Consider the following 22088-nt stretch of genomic DNA (forward strand, 5'->3'; position numbering starts at 1 on the left):
TGGTTATGAATAAAATCTCTCCCAAGACTGCTTTTATCACAAGCTCAAAGCCTATCACAGTTCTCTAAAGCTCCACAGACAACAGACTCTTAAAGTCTACCTTTCTCACCATCTTAGTCTCTCATATCTCCCTGAGGCAGATTCTCCGTTTCCTTCTGCCACATCCTGTAGGAAACAAACTCACTTTCTTATCTGTGATTTTCAGCATGCTAGTAATTCTAATTTAGAACTTCTGAATATGCTTCTGAAAATTATCTTTGCCATATTTTCATATGGGTGTATCATCAGACTCTGCATCAGCTAGGGTTCAAGAAGGAAACAGACTTCACCCCAGATGGTTCCAGTGAAGAGAGTTTAATGAAGTTATTTACCAAATTATAGCCAGATTTAAGGAACAAACAAGATGGTCAAGCAACGAAAGATTAGCAGCAATGAGAAGACAATACTACTGGTAGGGATGAGACAAAGAGAAGGGTTAGCATTTCTACAAGAGCCCAGTTAAGCTAGAGGCATGGAGGAGGGCAGCTTGGAGCCTGAAAGGACAGTACCACAGCCAGGGCACAGGATCACAGCTTGGTGTGGAGAAGAAACACCCAGACCTGCTTCTCCTCCCAGCCTCCAAAGTTATGTTAATGCCTCCCATTGGCCATGCCCAGGATGAAAACACAGGGGAAGGGAGTCCTGGTTATTCAATCTAGAAGGGTTAGTTTCCCAAGGTACAGGGAAGACACAGAAAGGTGGAGAATGAATGGGGGTGTGACAAGTGGAGAACACCTTGTCTAGTCCCCAGCCAAGCTATAGTCTTCTGAAGGTTGGCAATTTCTGAGGTCTTCTACAACTGGAGTGACAAAACAGCTGTAAGACCTAACTGAAATCACAGCTAGGTGTCACTTTGAGCAACTTAGACTCAGTGTCTTTACCTTTCACATAAGAATAATACAGCACTCAGTTTACAGAATTGTTTCAGGTACTGGCCAGTTTGCTCAGTGAATAGAGAGTATCAGCCTGGTGTATGGACATCCAGAATTTGATTCCCAGTCAGGGCACAAAAAAGAAGCAACCATCTGCTTCTCTCTTCCCCCATTTCTCTGTTCTCTCCCTCTTCCCCTTCCACAGCCAGTGGCTCAAATGAGTGTTGGTCCTGGGCACTGTGGATAGTTTAGTTGATCCGAGTGCATCAGCCTCAGGTGCTAAAAATAGCTCAACTGATCTGAGCAATGGCCCCAAGGCACACTAAATACTAAATAAATTGTAATATTGTTGCTGGCTAGATAGAAATTATATCGATGTCCTTATGTCCTCTTATAAAACATCTTATAATTAAAAACAAGGCATCAAAGATAAGAATCAATGAGCATTAGTGGTCACCTTTGTAGCTAACCTCTACCTTGATCCTCTTGCCTTAAAAAATACTTCAGGACATCTTTAGAACTTGGCAGGCTGACTGTTTTACTTTACACTAGTGACTTGGATGCCATTTCTCTTGCTTCCACTCAGTAACAGACGGTGCCCTGGACAGCAGTGACATCTGCAACCCCAAGGGAGAAGGGTCAGCACAAATTTTAATTTTGCTTTTGGTTTGGGGCTCTAAAACACAAACAGATTTTTTTTCTCTCCCTGTCAGTTTGCATCTAGCTCTGTATCTGACATTTTTTTAATGCTTTATGTATTTGAATTAACCCAGAAATTTATAGCTCCAGGTTTTTGCTTATTTTGCTTCCTGTCTCTAATTCAACCTCCTTGATTTAAAAAAAAAACAACAGTGTAAGAAAATGTAAAAAATTATTCTAGTTGTCATTTCTGTTATCACTAAGGATGATAGGGAGAGGGCATTCTGCTCTTTTTGAATGTCCTCTCATTACAAAATGTTAAAATTTGAATATTTTAAATCATAAGAAACAGAATACTAAAGATAGCCTATCAAAATCTGTAGGCAATTTGACTCAACTAGAAAAAGAAACTTGAAAGCTCAGAGAACATTTATAAAAATTGAATGGAAAGAAATTCTACACTTATCTCTGCTATGAGAGTACAAATAAATAAATGGATAGATAGATAGATAGATAGATAGATAGATAGATAGATAGACTTTATTATTAGGAGGTCAAGTAACTGCATTGGAAACAATTTGATCCTCCTGAGCTCAATTTCAGGGGAATCTGTAATAGGAGATTCTCCTGATCTTTGAATGTTATGGCTACATTTGGGGTCATACAATGTCCTACGTAGGCACCCCACAGAGAAAAAGCATCTATCCCTAAGTATATAAAATCATGTCCTCATTACTGAGAAACTACCCAACCACAGTGGCATTTGTAATTTCCCTATGCTTCGGGGCAGTCTTCAAAGGTCAGAGAGAACACTCCAGGCTAAGCTTATAAGATAATTAGATCAAAATAGAACTGAAAGCTGGCCTCAGGTAGCAATTTCTAATGGGAATCAGTCACAGGACAATAAAAACTACAGTTCATGCCCAAATGTTCTCCTTGGTCAAGGAGAGACTGACTGGATAAAATCAAAACTCAAGGGTCAGTTCTGATTGGCCTCAAGCCAAAACACCACAGCAACATTCAAGAAACTTCACAAATTTACACAGCTAATTTAGATATTTGTATTAGATCATTCAAAGTCCCCTTCATCTTCTTAGGCTAGACTGTTTTAGACTAGATCAACATGCTGAATTTATAAACAGAATGTGGAGCCTCATTTCAACTATATATGTAATGGGTAGAAGAAGAAAGAAAAACAAACTGGGCTTTCTTTTATTTTGATGCCAGAAAGACAAATAGAATGGTCTGCAATAATCACCCAGATTAGTAAATCACATTAACAACAAGTCACTGTGTGATAACTAAATGCATGGAAGGTTTGGTCCTGGTTCCTTTCTCTGATTCTTAGACAGTCACTTAACGCAATCAATTCCAGTGTTCTAAAGAAAAAGAAACACAGGACAGTAATTTCTAATATTTCTTCCAGCTATATAAAAAGCTATTGTTTTATGTACCAAGAAGGATAAAAATATGGTTCTATGAAATGCAGACCTATGAGTCTATGAAATATTCCAATGAGCCTGCATTTCAAGTAGATTTGGAGCAGCCAAATATGTATTCAAAAACTCTCTAACATCAGATAAAAGAAAGACTCAGCCAGATTCATGCCAACGTGAAGAATCCAAGTCACAGAGACAAAATAAATCCTTTACTCCATCACTTCTATCAGAGATTATATTGTTGATGTATTCCATACTCATTTATGATATTCATATCAAAAAACTGTCTAACAGATAGACAGATAGGTAAATAGATCATCAACAGAGAGATGGAAAGATGATACTTTTCAGCTATATTTTCTAAAAAATAAATAAAAGCTGTGTAAAAATTTGTACAACCAATGAAAAAACAATAGACTAGAGATAATACAGATAGTTTAGGAAGAAAAGAATAAGGGTGAATAATAGTATTTAAGTATATCTGTCATAAGAACCTACAAAGTAATACAATGAGCTATGATTTTTCTCTTTTAGCTCCCTAGAATTTAGTTAAAAATCACTATCCTCAGTTGTACCAGTAGCAACATGATATAACTATTATATAAATCACTTATTGGTGCTATAATTAAAAAAAAAATGTATTCAAAATGACTGAGCTGCCCTGGCCGGTTGGCTCAGCGGTAGAGCGTCGGCCTAGCGTGCGGAGGACCCGGTTTCGATTCCCAGCCAGGGCACACAGGAGAAGCGCCCATTTGCTTCTCCACCCCTCCGCCGCGCTTTCCTCTCTGTCTCTCTCTTCCCCTCCCGCAGCCAAGGCTCCATTGGAGCAAAGATGGCCCGGGCGCTGGGGATGGCTCTGTGGCCTCTGCCTCAGGCGCTGGAGTGGCTCTGGTCGCAACATGGCGACGCCCAGGATGGGCAGAGCATCGCCCCCTGGTGGGCAGAGCATTGCCCCTGGTGGGCGTGCCGGGTGGATCCCGGTCGGGCGCATGCGGGAGTCTGTCTGACTGTCTCTCCCTGTTTCCAGCTTCAGAAAAATGAAAGAAAAAAAAAATGACTGAGCTATATAGGAACATCTCCTTAAAATATAGAGACATAGAAATGTTTTCCATAACCAAAAATTAAATGCCATTTATCAGTGGATTAAATAAAAAAAAAATCAAAGGAAAAAATTGAACAGGCAGATTGATTATATCAACCTTTCTCAAAGAGAGAAATACTTAACACAGAAATTTCATGTCTAAACAAATTGCAAGCAACCAAATACTTTTTCAACCAACAAATGGACTGAGTAGCTTAAAAAACCTTTCATTTTATTGTGGCACTTTTTCATCCTTCGCCTCTGATTTTAAAAACAAGAAACTGGGCCCTGGCTGGTTGGCTCAGTGGTAGAGCGTTGGCCTGGCGTGTGGAAGTCCCAAGTTTGATTCCCGGCCAGGGCACACAGGAGAAGCGTCCATCTGGTTCTCCACCCCTCCCCCTCTCCTTCCTCTCTGTCTCTCTCTTCCCTTCCCGCAGCCAAGGCTCCATTGGAGCAAAAGATGGCCCAGGCGCTGGGGATGGCTTCATGGTCTCTGCCTCAGGCAGGCTCTGGTCGCAACAGAGCAACACCCCGGATGAGCAGAGCATCGCCCCCTGGTGGGCATGCCGGGTGGATCCCGGTCGGGCACATGCGGGATTCTGTCTGACTGCCTCCCCCATTTCCAGCTTTGGAAAAATACAAACAAACAAACAAACAAACAAAAAGAACAAGAAACTGGAGCACAGTATTTGTTAAGAGTTTAGGCACATACTGAGCACAGCCCAATCTCTTAACCTCTTTAAGTCAATTCAGCATTTAGGAAATGACATTGGGGAAAAAATGGGAATTGCATTCTATTCGGGAGAACTGTCTTCCATTACAGTGTTAACTTACTGAATACACCACATACCATAGTGATATTTTTAGAGTGAGCTATTTATTCAACAAATATTCACCCAGTGTCTTCTCAGTGGCAGGCACAGTTGACACAAAGGTGAGCAAAAAAGACACACTCCTTGTCCTCAAAGAGTTTTCAATTTAATGAAACAATCCCATGAATAAATGTATCTTTGAATGATTATATAAAAGTGAATATAATATAATGCTCTATGGGATATAACAAGGTGATCCGACATAGTCATCTAAGACCAACTGGAGGGTTTGTATCTTATTCCTGGAGTCTCACTTAGAAAACAGGAAAAGGGAGTATTTACAAGAATAGAATCTCCTTCTGTACACCCTATAGTTCTGTCCTATGAGCAGCCACTAACTATATACCTCTATCTCCAAAACCAACTCTACTTTTCCACTGGCCTTGCTGAGAGTGAGTTCAACACATCATGAGAAATGAACCAACACTCTGGCATGAAGCCCATATCATTCAACATCTTCTTCAAACCAAAGCAACTCAGCCTTGGTCCTTATCCATAAGTGATGGTTGCAGCACCATGGCTGGCTCTACAGGGACCCCAGTGAGATCCACTGTCTGCTCCTCCAGCATATTCTTAGAGTGACACACAGAGTGGCAATGAATGCATGTACTAGAGCAGCACAGTAATGAGCCAAAAGAAGGGAAGGCTGCATTTTGAAAAGGGAAACATTCCACTAGAAATGTGTTCAGACAAGGCAGACCCATTCAAGAGATTTGGAAAATAGGAGCCAGGTGGACTATGATATTTGTCTCAGAAAGGAAGTTTCCAATCTGGAACCTGAAGTGAGGATGAGAGGCACCTGAAAAAAATGTTGCTTTTTTTTTTTTTTTTTTAAGAACTAGAGTTAGATAAAAAGAATCAGTTGGTGATAATAGATACAGAAGACCTAGGAAGTGAACCCTGTAACTAAGGACAGACTGAATAACAAGGTTGTGTGTAGTTTACAAACACATAGAGTATTTTCCTGGAAATTTCCTTGAAGGAAATCTATTCTCAAATTATGGTTGCCATGTTAAAAATAATACTGAGCCATCCAGAGAGCCATCAAAGGGAAAAATATCCTGGCCACAGGGTGGTGGTTCCTGAGGGACACTGGAATTCATGTGTGGTTAAAAACCATCAGTGATAGAACATGTTTGCCTCGAAGGGAGGTTGTGAGAGAGACTATGCTGAGTTTGCCCCTCTTTTGACAAATCTTACTCGCTGCTTATTTATATCAAAATCATTTTCTTCTCCTTCTCCTTCTCCTTCTCCTTCTCCTTCTCCTTCTTCTTCTTCTCTAATGATTACCCAAGTTTCTTGTTCACATTCCTGCAAACTCTGTCTACATTTACCCCAAATACACACCAGAGACTTGGAAGAACAAACTGTCTGCCCACCCCCGTAATCTCCTGTCGTAAAAGGTCATGTAAACACTTACTGAAACCTGCATTGCAGCAGAAGGATGAGCTGTGTGATGAGCACAACCTGTTGAGGTGGCCTTTGTGCCAGTCTCGGGAGATGCAGATGGACCCCACAAAGAAATCAGTCCACAGGGACACTTTCTGTCACGGGCAGAGAAGGAAAAGCTAAACAGTTTTCAGGACACTACTGAATTCAACCTTCATACCAGTTACTAACACCCCTCTTGGAGGAATTGAGCCAGACCCCCAGAATGCTGGCCATGTAGCGAAAAGGAAACTAACAACACTCCTGAAAAAGAAAGGGTAGGTGGGCATCTTAAACAGATATGAATTGTTTTTCAGCTACTGTGGGTCAACTACACCACTGCTCCCTTTTACAGGTACAAAGACACAAAAGAAGGCTTCTATTTCATAAAAGTAGCCCAGACAAACAACACTTGTCAGGATGCTGAACCCAAAGCTGGCAGCCAGCCCGGTCCCTGCGCTTCAGCAGGCTGGTGCTCTGCGCTCCCCTGCTATCAGCCCGCCTCAGACCTCTGCCTTCGCCCTGACAGGGACAAAGAGACCATCACTGTATGCTGCTAATAAGCCAATTGAGAGTCAATGAGAAAGCCTCGTTTCCCACCAATAAAAGCCTCCACGAGTTCTACTGAATCAGTAAAACCGAAATGTTTCTGTGTACTCCCTGTCCTCATTTTACATCAGTCGGAGCAGGGAAGCTCAGCAAAACGTGGAACACGATGACCTCCAAGTTGCCTTCTTTCAAGGGCCTCTGACTTTCTCTTGGCTAATAGGATTTAAACTTCATTTAAATCATCACATATTCTGATGGATTCCTGAGCCCTTCTTTAGTTTTTGACAATTTCACTGTGGTCTGCTGAATTGGCATATTTGAAATCTTGGGTCACTCTTGGCAAAGAATTGAATTCTACTCTACCCTAAATGTTTAGTTAACATTGCCTATATTCTTTCTGAAAAAGATCAGGAGACAGATGTGAGGCACGTTACGACCTCCCACAACAAGGCTAAGGAAGGCTTTGGTGTTTCATGAACCATGAACAAAAAGGAAATACATGCCGACATGTTAATGTCCTTAATGAAAGATATTAATAATTTTCCCAAATAAAAATCTATAATTCTAACCATTTGACTATAGTGATATAAGCAAATAAATCTATAGCTAAAAGGTTCTTTCTGGGTCAATGGTTTAATAGAAAGTTATACAAGGATGGAATGACATCAACTGTTGGTCAATATACTCCTTTTTCAACAAACAGCCACACTCCCAAGTCAGCTCACTGTTGGGACATCGGGGAGACGTGCCCAAAGAAATAAGTACCATTTCTGAAAACAATACAAGTTCTCTGTCAGCTCAATGTTTTAGCCATAGAGCATTTTGGTAACATAAGGGAGAACCAGAGCCATTGCAATGACCTTTATGAAAGACAGGTAGACCAATAACAAATACCATTGTCACCACCAAAATCTAGAGACAGGAAAAATCAGAATTTAGCAAGAATTCTTAGAGGTTAAGTTATTTGCTCAAGATCACACAGCCAAGATACAGTTTTTGAGTCTCTAACTAATGAGGCTGATAATTTTACTAGACACAGAAAATATAATAGGAACATGTAGTCTTCTTATATCTTAAAATTCAGTTGATAAACTTGCAAGCCTTTTAAACAGGTTTCCACATACACTGCAAAGAAAAAAAAAGTTTAGCTAATTATTGTTGGTCTGGGTATAAGTAGCCACTACCATCATCTGTAAAATAATATTTTCATAGACTAGGGGGCATGTTGTTTAAAGGAACCCAAGGATGAATGCTTTTGATAAATTAAGGCTCATGAACTAATTTGTGTGTTTTATAATTCTGCAACTTATACAGAAGCATGTCTCAGTGAAGTATTTCTGAAAAATTGTATGTCTGTTTAATTGTATGTTCACTGACTGGAAAGTCAGTATTTAAGAAACTGGTGGTGAATCCATTTAATATAAACAATTTGTCTGAATTGCAAATATTAACCTCCTAATATATTTTAGAATTTTAATTTTTTTCACATCTTCTCAAAATGAGTCATGTTCATGTCACGTTAAATACATCATTTCCATTCATTGATACTACACTGAATTAGGATGCTTTCAGCTGCAAATAATAGAAAAGTCAATGCAAAATGGCTTGTAAAATGAGAGGATCTATTATTATCACATATCTCAAGAATGGAAGGATATTCCAGGTTGGTTAATTCAGAGGTTTAAAGATGTCAGCAATGACTGCGGTCCCCTCTGCTTTTGTACGTATCATCAGTGTGATTTCCCTGCTGTAGGTTCAGCCACAACTGCAGACATAACAATAAATAACCAGAAGAATTCCCCAGCCTCCACTCCCTGAAGGGTCCTGGAAGACTTTCCCACTTATCTCCTTGACCAGAACTGCATTACAAGTTACCCTTTCAACCAAGGACAGCAAGCAGGATAGGACCACCATACCTGGATCAGACCAATCAGAAGTAACTAGATTCCATGGGGGATACACTAAAACAAAATATTGTTCTTCGGTCTGTCAGCTAGACCTATGTTGTCCAGTAGGATAACCATGAGCCACATGTGGCTATTTACATTTAAATGTGCACTAATTAAAAGTAAATAAAATTTATACTTCAGTTTCTCAATCCTCTTGCTGCATTTCTAGTAACCAACAGCCACGTCTGTCTAGTGGCTACTCCACTGGACAACGCAGTTATGGAAAACTGTCTTCATTATAGGTAGTTCTTTTAGATGGTGCTGAGCGGTAAGAAAGGGAAATGGCTGTTGGTAAAGTACACAGCGGTGCCTGTTATACTCCCTGTGCTGCAGGTAATGAGCTTTATGCATATTATCTTCTCTAATCTTCCCCAGTATTATTTTCCTATGTTAGTCTGGACACCAGGTTGCTAGCAGAGGATGGGAAACCCTAATTAGAAGTACCGTGACCTATCTCCCATCCCTGCAGGAAGGGCACAGTTAAGAGCTCGATCCCAGTCGGGACCCTTTCCATTTGTCAGCTGTGTTCTGTCCGTGTGTCAGTAGCATTCACTGATGCCAACTTCCTCTCATGGTAAAGAATTTGGCAATCTTCCCATCCTCCATCTTTCAGCCTCACCCCAAACCCCCAAGAGAAACCAATCTTTCCCTTGCAGTCCCATTTTTAAATATGACTCTGATGATCCAGCTTGGGTCAAGCACCCAGCCTTAAACCAAGTGGTTGTAGCTGCAGAGACACTGGGGAAGGAATTAGGGCTGTAGTTCATAGAAACATCCTTAAGGGTTCACCCATGAATTTTGAGGACAATTCTTAAAGGAAAAAAGTGGAATTCCAGTCTCCCTCACCACATTCCCAAAAGTCTGAATCCCGGAAGCTATGACTCGTGCCCCATGTAATTTGATCTTCACATAGTTTCTGGGTTTATCTCCCCCAGTTTTGTTTAGAGGCTAGTGAGTCCTAACTTTGTCTCTAGAGCAAGACTATTTTCTTAGCTTCAGACCCACATGACCAACCAATTAGATATCTTTTCTATCAATCCACTTTTCTCCATGTCCAATACCATCATAACCTGTCACCTCTAGAGAAATTACTATAATATCTAACTGGTCTTCCTTCCTCGGTGTTAATGCTGTATCCAGAATGATCCTACCAAAGTGAAAATCCAGTTATGTCACTGATCTGCTTAAAACCTTTCAGTGCCTGTTCATTGCCTTCCAAAACAATTTCACCTCCCTCATGAGGCTTATAAAGTCTTACATGATCTGTCCTTTGAGTCCCTATTCTTCTCTTTTACTGTTCTCCTACCTAAGTCTCCATCAACACCATATTGAACTTGCTCAGTTCCTCAAACTGCTATCCTTTCTCTAGTCTACTGGTCCATGCTTCTCTCTGTTTGAAATAATAATCATACTAATCACCTCTTCATCTTGTGTGAATCCTTTTTAATGCAAATAACTAGCCCTTTCTATGTAACTGTTCTATACTCTTTTTTAGGGGTTAGGAATATCACATTTTCCTAATGTTGAGCCATCTGTGTATTCTTTGTTTGTTTTGTTTTAATGAATTGGTTCCCTTCATTCAAGCTTAATAAGTATCAAAGGAAATAATTTTTTTTCTAATGTTCCTGTACTTTTCAATCCACAGCTTCATGTTCACTGACCCAAGTTTTACTGTGGGTTTTCAAGTAAATGGTGCTCAAAAATGCTTTATTATCAGTTGATTGCCGATAGTCTCGTTTCCATTTCTGAGCCCTTTAAGTGTAATATTGTAGAGATTATGGTCATCCAGAGCCATGTGAATTCCAACCAGTCAAGCTAATGTCAGAGTCCATTGTAAACTTTACAAAAAGGGATTTTCAGACCACTGAATTCACTTTGGCTCTGTAGAATGGGTGTTGTCTCTGTTTTAAGTTATTACATGAAAATTGCTTATACTTCCAAAATTCAAGTAGTATTAGTGCATCTCAGACTAAAAGCATCAATCTGACCTCTTCAGTAGTCAGGGAGTTTCACAAAGAAGAAATATTTAACCTTAGATGACCACTGGGAAGACACTTGAGCCACAAAGACAGGGACAAAATAGTAGAAAGGGTCAGTGAGATTCAGTCCCTTGTTGGGAAAGGCCTTCAGAACAGGAAAGGATTAAAGAAAGAATCAAGTGTCAGATCAGATTTTTAGTCCCATCAGCACCTTCAGGAAGCTTTATACCTTTAGGCAATTCACTCAGGCCAGATGGACCTCAATTTCCTTTTCTGCAAAACTGAAAGAATTGAGCAAAATGGTCTCTATGGACCTTTGCAACTCCTTTACTCTATGTGCACTTATGATTTACAGTGCAGTCATTTTTTAAGTCTTTAGAATATCCTTTAATCTTGACATGACAAACTTTAGAATCTACTTCGCAAATTTTGGAGGTACAAGTGCATCTGTACACATATCTTTAAATATAGTGATTGAGCTCTCCACTTTCAAATTTTTGAATGATGTGGCCCACACATGCATGTGCACGCACACACACACACTGCTGTATCTTTGCACTTTACTGATTTAAATACTTATTGAAGATTATACACACAACATAAACTTTTTTTATTTTTCTGAAGCTGGAAACGGGGAGAGACAGTCAGACAGACTCCCGCATGTGCCCGTCCAGGATCCACCCGGCACGCCCATCAGGGGCGACGCTCTGCCTACCAGGGGGCGATGCTCTGCCCCTCTGGGGCATCGCTCTGCCACAACCAGAGCCACTCTAGCACCTGGGGCATAGGCCAAGGAGCCATCCCCAGTGCCCGGGCCATCTTTGCTCCAATGGAGCCTTGGCTGCGGGAGGGGAAGAGAGAGACAGAGAGGAAGGAGGGGGGGTGGAGAAGCAAATGGGCGCTTCTCCTATGTGCCCTGGCCGGGAATCGAACCCGGGTCCCCTGCACACCAGGCCGACGCTCTACCGCTGAGCCAACCAGCCAGGGCAACATAAGCTTTTGATTGTACATTTTTGCATGTGACAATTTAAAATTTTATTTACATTAGATGATCTTCTATAGGATGACACCTTAGGTTTATCAGTAATCTTTAACACAGTTGAATATTTACTCTGTTAATTACATGTCAGATGCCTCTGCTATCTCCATAAACTAGTTCTAATGCCTCCAGTTACTCGAAGTGTGGCCCAGAGCCCATCCCCATCCATCTTACCTGGACTGGTCAGAAATATAGAAGGCCTCACCACATTTTAACCAGGGGCTCAGGTGATTGGTATGCACACTAAAGTTCCAGAAGTGCTACTATACAGTATAGTGCTTCTCACACTGCTTTCAAATAGGTGAAATTTTTTTTATAAAGAAGCAAATAAATGAGCAAACTGTAATTTAGCAAAGTAAATGGCTATAACTCAGTGCCATTGAACTTAGAGTTATAGAAAATTGTAGTTGATAGTTTCTCCACTTTTTTTAAATTTAGTCTTCAGTCTACTTTGTGTGTGTGTTTGTGTGATAAAGACAAAGAGAGGGACAGAGAGAGGGACTAATAGGGACAGACAGGAAAGGAGAGAGATGAGAAGCATCAATCATTAGTTTTCATTGCGACACCTTAGTTGTTCATTGATTGCTTTCTCATATGTGCCTTGACTGTGTGGCTATAGCAAACCGAGTAACCCCTTGCTCAAGTCAGCGACCTTGGACTTCAAGCCAGTGACCTCAGGGCTCAAGCCAGTGATCATGGGTCATGTCTATGATCCCACGCTGAAGCCAGCAACCCGCACTCAAGCTGGTAAGCCTGCACTCAAGCCAGCAAACTCGGGGTCTCGAACCTGCGTCATCTGTATCCCAATCTGACATTCTATCCACTGCACCACTGCCTGGTCAGGCTTCAGTTCATTTTTATAAATGGCAAGGGGCCAGGGAACTGGTGAAAAAGTTTATTCTGTTCAAGACCTACTCACAAATGCTATATATATTATTACAAATCAATGTGAAGAATAATAAAATATTTACTATATTTTCTATAGGATTAAGTAACAACCAATATGTTGTTTTATTTTTATTTTACTTTATGGCTGGTAATTTTAAAATTCCATAATGTATTTCTGTCATACATAAAATATAAAGAGAAAAATATTCTTTAACCATGTGGTAAAAACTCTGAAATATGGAAATAATAAAATAAATTGATGATATAAAAGTCAAGCACAAATACAAATAATACAGACCAGGATTCTAGTTGCAGCTTTGAGACCATGTGACTTTTGAACAATTCACTGAATCTCCCTGGGTTCCAGTTTCTTCATGCAGAAAATGAGAGGATGATCTTGATTTTACATCCCAGCTGTAAAATTCTGAAATCTACTATGTCTGAAATCAATGACTGTTTTGTCATCTTATATGCATCTATTGGAATTCAATATGGAATTTCAGAAGTGGCATAAATAAGTCATTCTGGACTTGCTGCTAATTTACTTGCTAAGAACAGAAATTTCTAGGCTAACTGCCACCTCACTGTGCTAATTGTAAAGACATTGTCCCCAACAGAGTTTTCAACCCTTTTACACTTGGGGACTGGTACAAATAGGAGAATTATTTCAGGAACTGCTAAGGCAGAAATCACCCTGAACATAAGCAAATTTGACTAAGATCATTGGGTCTATAATCTTCATATAACATCAGAGTGGTTAATTCTTTTGTGAACCAACACAAAATTCTGCCAGACCAGTCAATGGACTGGCATTTGAAAAGCACTGATGAGAGGTAGTTATACCTCAAAAGATACCTAGTTACTCAGGCACTAGAAGAAACCTGATAGGCCTTTCAGGGAGCTAATTATTGAGCCTACTATTTGGTTCAGTGACAGAACTGCTTGTTTGTAAGAAGAAACATGTTTGCGCATTGTTTTTTCCATTACCATTATTTCTATCATCATAAATAAGAATCAATAGGCCATTTCAAGTAGCATCTGCTCACCATCCTTTAGCATCTGAGTGTCAGGCATGTGCAGCCTAAACAGCAGTGTCCCAGCCTCCTGGCTGTTGATTGAAATCCAACAGACAAGGAGAGTGCTTCCAATTCAATAAGATAGTATACATGTGTGTGTGAGCAACTAGAGGGCCAGGTGGTTGGTCTGCTCTTTGTATCTATGTTTGTAGTACCATGTTTGGTACAAGGAAGACTATCCAAAATGAATAAACAAGTGAATAAAAAAATGGATGGATGGATGGATGGATGGATGGATGGATGGATGGATGGATGGATGGACAAATGAATAGATGGATAGATGGACAAATAGATGGATGGATGGATGAATGGATGGACGGATAAAAAGTTGGAGGAAAAGAAATGCTTTAAGGTGTTATATGGAACCAACTAGATGTAATGGTTTGATCAGGGGATGTTGTTTTAATAAGGACAGAGACAGTCACAATTCACACTGGTGAAATGAAAGCCAAGGACAACAGTGTGACCAACAGTGAGCCTGCCTGCCTTTGACGAACAGGTCAGCTGCAATATTTACTATTAGGCCTCTCTAAAAAAATAATAAAAACCCATGTGATAGCCATTAAAATAGCTTTGAGAGATCTAAACAAAAAAAAGGACTCTCCACTGCCAGTGAGAGTCTTGTTGAACAAAAAAACATCAGGTAAGGAACTGATGATCAGAAAAAAGGTGGAAAAAAGAAACAATGAGGTAAAGGGAACAATGGAAGAAGAGTTCAGGCAGAGACCTAAGTGGGGAAAAGGGCATGTGAAAAAATGTGGAAGACAGAGAATGATGATGAAGGACATGATTCTCAAGGGAGGTGTGCGTGTCTGTCTGAGGAGCAGCAAGGCATTAAGTGTGAGAGCGGAACAGGAGGGAGAAAAGGAGGGGTCAGATCAATTCTATGAAATAACACCCATGGCCACCGATAAGGAGTATGAAAGGATCTTTTCTTCTTCTTGAGAAGACAAAGGGAATTTTAAGTAGGATTAAGTAGTAGTAGCTTTCAGAACTCTGCAGCTCTCAGAAGCAATAATAACTATTGTACATAAATAGCTAAGTGGATGGTAAGAATTACTTCACTTTGGAATTGGGCCAGCATTACAAAGTTAACAGTAACATCCCATCTTTTTGAAAGCTTTCCTGAGATTCTAGGAGGGAAAACCATCACAGAAAACTGTGCTGAGTTAATTTTAAGAAAAGGATGCTCCTCACTGCTCGAAGACACTCTATCTCCTGAAAATTGATATGACAGAAGCCCTACCCTGCTGGGAAGCACTCTCTTATCCATGTAAACACATCGCCAGTATTGCCCCCAGTGGAAGAAAATAATTATGTTCACAGACTACCATCGCTTAAGGTAAAAGTGTACTCAAAACATAACTCACAAATGATGCCTCCATTGCAGCCCTGTGGATATCCCTTTCACAGAGTTCCCTAACTTTATGACTTATTGTGAATGGTTAAAACATGAACCTTGTAAGCCAAAATTTGAAATGTGCATATCTGTAAATATTCATTTCTGAATTAGATGAAATTGGATAAATTGGAAATATAAATACTTTTCACACCCTGGATACTTCTACTCACAAATATTCTGTTGATTTTGCCTCTCAAGTACATTTGACCATTAAGATGCTAGGTCATCTTTATTCATCTCCAAAAACAGATGAAAACTGCATGCTGATGATACTTTGTAGCACAAGTGTCTTCTCTCATTATTTGGAAATATTCATGTGTTAGGTTTTTTTGTTTGTTTGTTTTTAAATTAAGTGAGGATGTTGAATTATTTACTTTTTTCTACCTAGGGACAATGGAATTTGAATGAAAATCTGTTATTAACCCTGTTTGCCAAGGGTGTGTTTGCCCCAGCACTTGGAGTCAAGACCATTTACACACTGCGCTAGAAATAGTTCTCATTGGACTGTTACAATTTTAGTAACACCCAGATGAATCAAAGGAACCTGAAGTAGGCACGGCATCACGTCAGGACTCCACTACAATCCAGTACAGTGTTTGTGCCTGAAGTAAGTGCCCAATACACAGCAGCTACAGCTACTTCAACATTTTTGGAAAATATGAGTTTAGAGAAACTGGGTATTCTGAAAACAGTTTGTTAAAAGCTATGTGTTTGTTAATAATAAATTTACCACCAATATTATTACGTGTGTGTGTGTGTGTGTGTTTCTGTGTGTATGTGTATAAGGTCTACCGGAAAGTTCTGTCCATTTCTATCACAACGTTTCGTCACATAAGCACATGTTTATTTGGTGCAAGTGTGCCTCTCTATTTTTATCACTTAATGTATACATACTGACGTAGCAAATTAACTAAAACAAAGTTGATTCACGTTAGTCTTATGTGTGAAGCGATGGTGTATCCATGGCTACTGATAAAGTTCATTTACGCCACTGACTTTTTACGAATTTCAACGAGGAAGAAATGCTACAGAAGCATGTCTGTCGCATACACCATATTCCCCGGATTTAGCACCCTCCGACTATCACTTGTTTTTGTCCTTACAAAATTTTTTGAAGGGCAAAAAATTCAAAAATGAAGAAGATATCAAACGAGCACTGGTTCAATTTTTCGCATCAAAAGATAAAACATTTTTCAAAAATGAGATATACAAATTGCCCTCACACTGGCAAGAAATCATTAATAATAATGGCAATTATATTATTTAATAAAGTTTATTGACAATAAGAAAAATTTGTATTTTGTTTTATTCCCAAAACGAACAGAACTTTCTGGTAGATCTATATATGGCTGTGTTTATCCATTTCATTAACTGGTAGGTTTTCCTTAAATAGGCCAAACAATAGGATATAAACTTATATATGATCAAATAACAACATTCAGAATTCAGAAGTGAGCACAGTGTAAAATATATCTGAATGAAAAACACCAGACTCTCCTTTCAAACCCTTCTCTAAAGGGTTGGCCCTATTTCCCCTTCTTCCCCCAGGTGCCCCTTCCTCTCCTCCGCACTCTCCTCACACATCTCCGTGTCCTGCTCTGTATCTTTGCTGTGTTGACCCACCCTGTCTCTCATCCTCAATGCTCCTTCTCAACTCTATCTTATTATCAAGCACTCACCTCCTCTGGGAAGCTTTCAATTTTACAACTTGAACTTATAGTCATACATTTTCTAAACTTCCTTAGTATCTAAACTCTCTTAGTATCCAAACTGAGCATTTAATCATAGGATTCCCCCCCCCTCTAAATATGGATATGTTTGTATCTTTTTCTAAGGTACAGTTTTTTCAACTTAATCATATTATTTAAAAAAATATGTTTTTTCAAATTAATCACACTATATAAAAATGAAAAATGATAATACTTTCCTCTTCACATCTCTCCTGAAAGGTTCTGTCAATATCCTATCCCACAGTTAATTTCTCTGCCTCTAGTTATTCCTTCCAAATACTAGGTTTATCAGAAAACATGCTTACATGCGCTCTCTCCTGAGACATTTCTGCATCCCTGCTAAACACGCATTCTTTCCCCCACTTCCTCTCTCCCGGGTCTGTCTCACACTGTGAGTCTATCGCACCCGTGTGCCCCAACCACACCTCTCTGCAGCAATGAAACTGTATGTGCCCAGCTTATTTCCTGGAGACTGAGAAGACATTGGCTCCCAGTCCATCTCCTTCCCAAACTCACCTGATCAGTTTCCTTTCCTGGCTCCTCCCCTAGAGTCTTCGATTGTCATCCCTCATCGCTGCTCCATCTCCAATGGCAACTGCATCTCTGCCCTTGTCTTGAACTTCCAGGTTTTTACCTGCCGCTCCCTAATCTGTATTTTTAGTGCTGAATGCTCTGTGGGGTCCCAACCTTATGCTGCCACCTGCTGGACAGTTCCATGGGGCGATATCGAAACCAAATTCAAATTAGTTCATCCAAATCCACTATTCATTCTCTCTTCTCTGTTAAGGACATCAGCATTTTCCCTAGACCTAGCTGGTAGAGGTTTAATATTCAGAATCTCCATCATTAACTGTCATGCCCAGCGTTAATCCCTCACCAGGCAGTGTAAACACTACCTACTAGACTTCTGTCCTCTGCAATCTGCCTCTAACTCACATGTCCTTGTCGAGGCTGTGACTGCCATCACCAAAACTACTGGAGGGGCCCTAACTGAACCCTCTACCTCCTCTCCCCTAATGTCCAATCCAACTTACACTCCTGCCACAGGAATTGTCTTGAAACAGGCATCTGAACAATGCCGTGGATAAAAAGCCTCAGCTAATTCTACTCCACAGGTAGCAGGACAAGCGCAAACTCCTCAGCTCTGGGGCTTGGAGGAAGAACCTCAAGAACTGGGACGACCTGGCCCCAGCCTATCTCCTTCGCTCCGTCTGTCCCCACGCTCCCCCTCTCACGGTCCTGGCTCGCACGCCAGCCTCCCTGCACTGCTTTTCTGTACCTTGAACTAAAGACACTGGCCCTTGCTCCCACAGTGGGCTGCCCTCACAGCTTCACACGACTGACACCTTCTGGCTACTCAGGTCTCATCTCAAATGTCACCTTCTTGGTGCAGCTTTTGGTGACTGCACAATCGAAATGCCACTCCCCCTGACACTAACATCTGGTCACTGTTTCACATTTACTCTGTTGGATTTCCTGTAAGCATGTCTCAGCATCTGGAAGGCTCCGTCTCTTTATACGTTTACTTATTTAGTGTCTGTCTGCTCACACTCGAATACAAGCTCGGTGAGCAGAGTCTCCCTTCCTTCCTCACCCCAGCCTTCAGCACACTGCCTGGTTCCCAGGAAGCATAGTCAGGCCCTCCCCCAACACACACACGCACACACACACACACACACACACACGCACGCACACATGCACGCGCACGCACACACACACACACACAGTGTGGCTCCTGTTCTCACATCCCCACCCTCGCTCTGCACTTATATTACATCTTTTATTTGAACAGCTCTTTCCAAAGAAAGTGAGTAGAGAGAAAGGAGAATATTTCAAAATACAGGAGGGAGGGTATATGTATAAAATACTCATTCAAGTTTTGTAGTATTCAGTGTAGAGGATTTACACGTTTGTTAACATTACCCCTAATCTTTTACAGCTTTTTGTGACCATGCTATAACCAGCAGTCATTAAATTTCCTTTCCATGTGTTAATTTCTCACATACTATATATGTAAAATGGATTTGTTAAAAGCTTATACTGACCTTGTATCTGTAAGCTTGCTAAATTCACCACTTAGTTCTAAGTACTTTTTAATATCTCATACGTATTTCTATGCATACACTCATGATATGCAATGAATAATGTTCTTTACATTTAAAATATGAATGTTTAATATCACTTATTTTTTAAGCACAAAATACATAAAATAAATCATCAAAAATCATAACAGCTAAAGCTATGCAAGATATGGAAGGCATTAGTATTATAGGGGACATGGATTGAAATCATTTTTTTAAAGTATCTTATAACAAATTATTATGATCTTTACTGCATTTTACACTTCTAGAGAGCAATATTATTTCTTGCTCAGTTGTGCATAGCCCACCAATCCTAATAAAGTGCTTTGCTCAGAGTAGGAACTCAATAAATGTTTTTAAATAGGACTGAAATACCCTAGCACATGGCAATGTCCACTAAATACTTGTTGATTGACCGGAAAAACCAGTAAGTATACCTAAGTTTGTTGAAGAGTCAGTGTATGCCCAGCCCTGCTGGGAACAACAAGAGACACAAGAAAATAGAAAATACCTTCATCATTATCCATGTAGAAAAACTTCCTTTCTCGAGTAATGAAAAAACAAATGCACTAAGGAAAATGCTTAAGTGGGTACCTGTGCATTTCTTTATATGACTGTTCCTTTTTCCATGTGATCCCAGTTTGCATCCAAAATTCTCCTCCCAAAATTCTGCGAACCACACATTTCTTCTATTATTGGCAAGAGTTCGGCTTCTAAAGTATCGATCAAATCCTATTTTAAAGAACAAAGGTATGATTTTAGTATTCCTTTGAAATCAAAACCAAATACTTATCAGAGCTTTCAATGGGTATTATGTTATATTGTGATCATTGTACGAAAAAAAATCCCAAAATATGTTAACAAATGGGAGAGAATGAAAAGCTTCCTTTATGGCAAAAGTCAAGGGAATCAGAGGAGAATATCTCCACCCTCACCACTCATTATTCAGGCACCTACCTCCAGGGATGTGTCTTAATAGGAAAATCTGTTGTTGGTGTCATCTCTCAACCTCTCTCTCTCCTCTAGTCTTCCAGTGGCAGTGCCCAGTGGCCTCATGCTAAATATACAGAACCAACTCAGATTTTTTCATTCTTTTTTTTTTATCTCTCTCTTAGTGTAGTTTAATGTTTCCAGCTTCTATGCTTCCACCCAACTCAAACTTTATCCATCCTGTATGTTCCATTTTCAGCTAATTCAATTAACTAATCAGCACTAACGTAATCTTCTGGTGTCATGGGTAACGGGTTAAAGTGTCAGCCTGCTCAGGTAATGACCTCACTGAAGAGAGACCACCTAGAAATAATGTCTTACTCAAAAGGATAATGGGATAGGTTGAAATTTTGATCACTGTCAAAACCATTGGCAAAGGCATTTGGGAGACAGACTGCCTTTCAGGGATGAGCTTCATCTTTTCTGTAGCATTTATTTTATCCACAGGGTCAGTGCAGCATCATGTTGTCATTTTCTGTGAAGCAAGCAGTCCACTCTCAACAGTGCTGTGACCATCACACAAGCCCATGGAAATATGCCAACTCAGAGAGCGACATCATGGCAATGGTTAACATCGTGGAAATATTTAAAGACAACTATAATTGCCTTTCTTAAAAAAAATTCAACAGGTACTCTTCTAATAAAAAGTACATGCTGGGTTAAATAGTTACTGTCTTCGCAATTCTGCCATTAGAACTAAAAATTCTATCCAGAGTCATCAATAATAGGTGCTTTTCATTATAAGCTGATACTCTGGTTTTGCCTTTGAGTTTTGATGGAATTGGGATGAAAAATTGTCTATGGTGCATCCTTACCATCAATTGATGCTCTTTTGGGCAAAATCGTCACAGCCCCTTCTGCAATCTCCTCCTGCTGATAAACGGGTGCTATTTTGGATCCCCAACTATCTGAGCCGATCCAGAGAAAGTGGCCACTTTGGTTTAATTTTTTTGCTGCTTCCAATATCCTCCTACAGGAATAAAGCAAAATAATACATACCACATGTATCAAGAAACACTATACTTGGCTCTGGCCTGTTGGCTCATCAGTAGAGCACTGGCTCTGCGTGTGGATATCCCTGGTTCAATTCCCAGCCAGGGCACACAGGAGAAGCGACCATCTGCTTCTCCTCCCCTTCCCCTCTTTTCTCTCTCTCTCTCTCTCTCTCTCTCTCTCTCTCTTCCCCTTCTGCAGCCATGGCACAAATGGTTCGAGCAAGTTGGCCCCAGGCACTGAGGATGGCTCCATGGCCTCACCTCAGGCATTACAATAGCAGAGTTGCCAAGAAATGGAGCAATGGCCCCAGATGGGCAGAGCACTGCCCAGTAGTGGGCTTGCCAGGTGGATCCCAGTCAGAGCATATATGGGGAGTCTGTTCTCTGCCTCCCCACCTCTCATTTAATAAAAAAAAAAAACTATACTTATAAATGTTACAAGATAGTTAAATCAAGTTATATATACTCAGCAGGTCACCATTAAAAAATTAGTCAATCATTCTAACTGCATGAGCCTTATCATCTCCTAAAGGAAATTCACTGGCGACCTGAGCTCCAGCACCTGTTCATTAGCTTTATCCTTAACCTCATTCACTTCATTCTGTCTACCATCCTTATTCATCTCACTTCTTCCAGACTTAGAAACTAGACGTCTGTGTGTCTCTGTGCACCAGAAGGCAATCTGTAATTGCATGAGAACGTTGTAATTCCTGCAAACTCTCACAAGATTCTATACTGAACATGAAATATGTTTGGAAAAAGAATGTGAGCCATACATCTGATCCTACATAAGGAAGAAAAGGAACCAGCACCTGATGTCATCTTCATTGGCAAACAGAATCACTGCCCGAGCGTTAGGTGTTTCTAGCAGGCGTTTGATAATTTTTTCAAATTCTCCAGGTCTTGGTTCACGTGGGATTTTCTGTGACTGAGCAATGCAAACACCACCTATTTTTTAAAAAAAGAAGAAAGCAATTCAGAAAGGGTATTTCATTAATAAACTTAGTAAGATTAGCTACTTTATGAAAACAAATAATTTG

The 22088-nt window shown here is 40.2% G+C and overlaps 1 protein-coding gene across 1 annotated transcript in view; it reads right to left on the reverse strand.

Moving 5' to 3' along the window:
* The window catches only part of GRM8 (glutamate metabotropic receptor 8), an 822068-nt gene that overhangs the window by 438894 nt on the left and 361086 nt on the right, over positions 1-22088 (reverse strand). The window contains exons 4-6 of the mRNA XM_066362590.1: positions 21861-21996; positions 20869-21023; positions 19658-19795 (exon numbers count right to left, since the gene is read on the reverse strand). Coding sequence (XP_066218687.1) covers positions 19658-19795; positions 20869-21023; positions 21861-21996 — 429 coding nt within the window. The remainder of the gene's footprint in view (positions 1-19657; positions 19796-20868; positions 21024-21860; positions 21997-22088) is intronic.

This window comes from Saccopteryx leptura, chromosome 2 (genome assembly GCF_036850995.1).
Source record: "Saccopteryx leptura isolate mSacLep1 chromosome 2, mSacLep1_pri_phased_curated, whole genome shotgun sequence".
Lineage (NCBI taxonomy): Eukaryota > Metazoa > Chordata > Mammalia > Chiroptera > Emballonuridae > Saccopteryx > Saccopteryx leptura.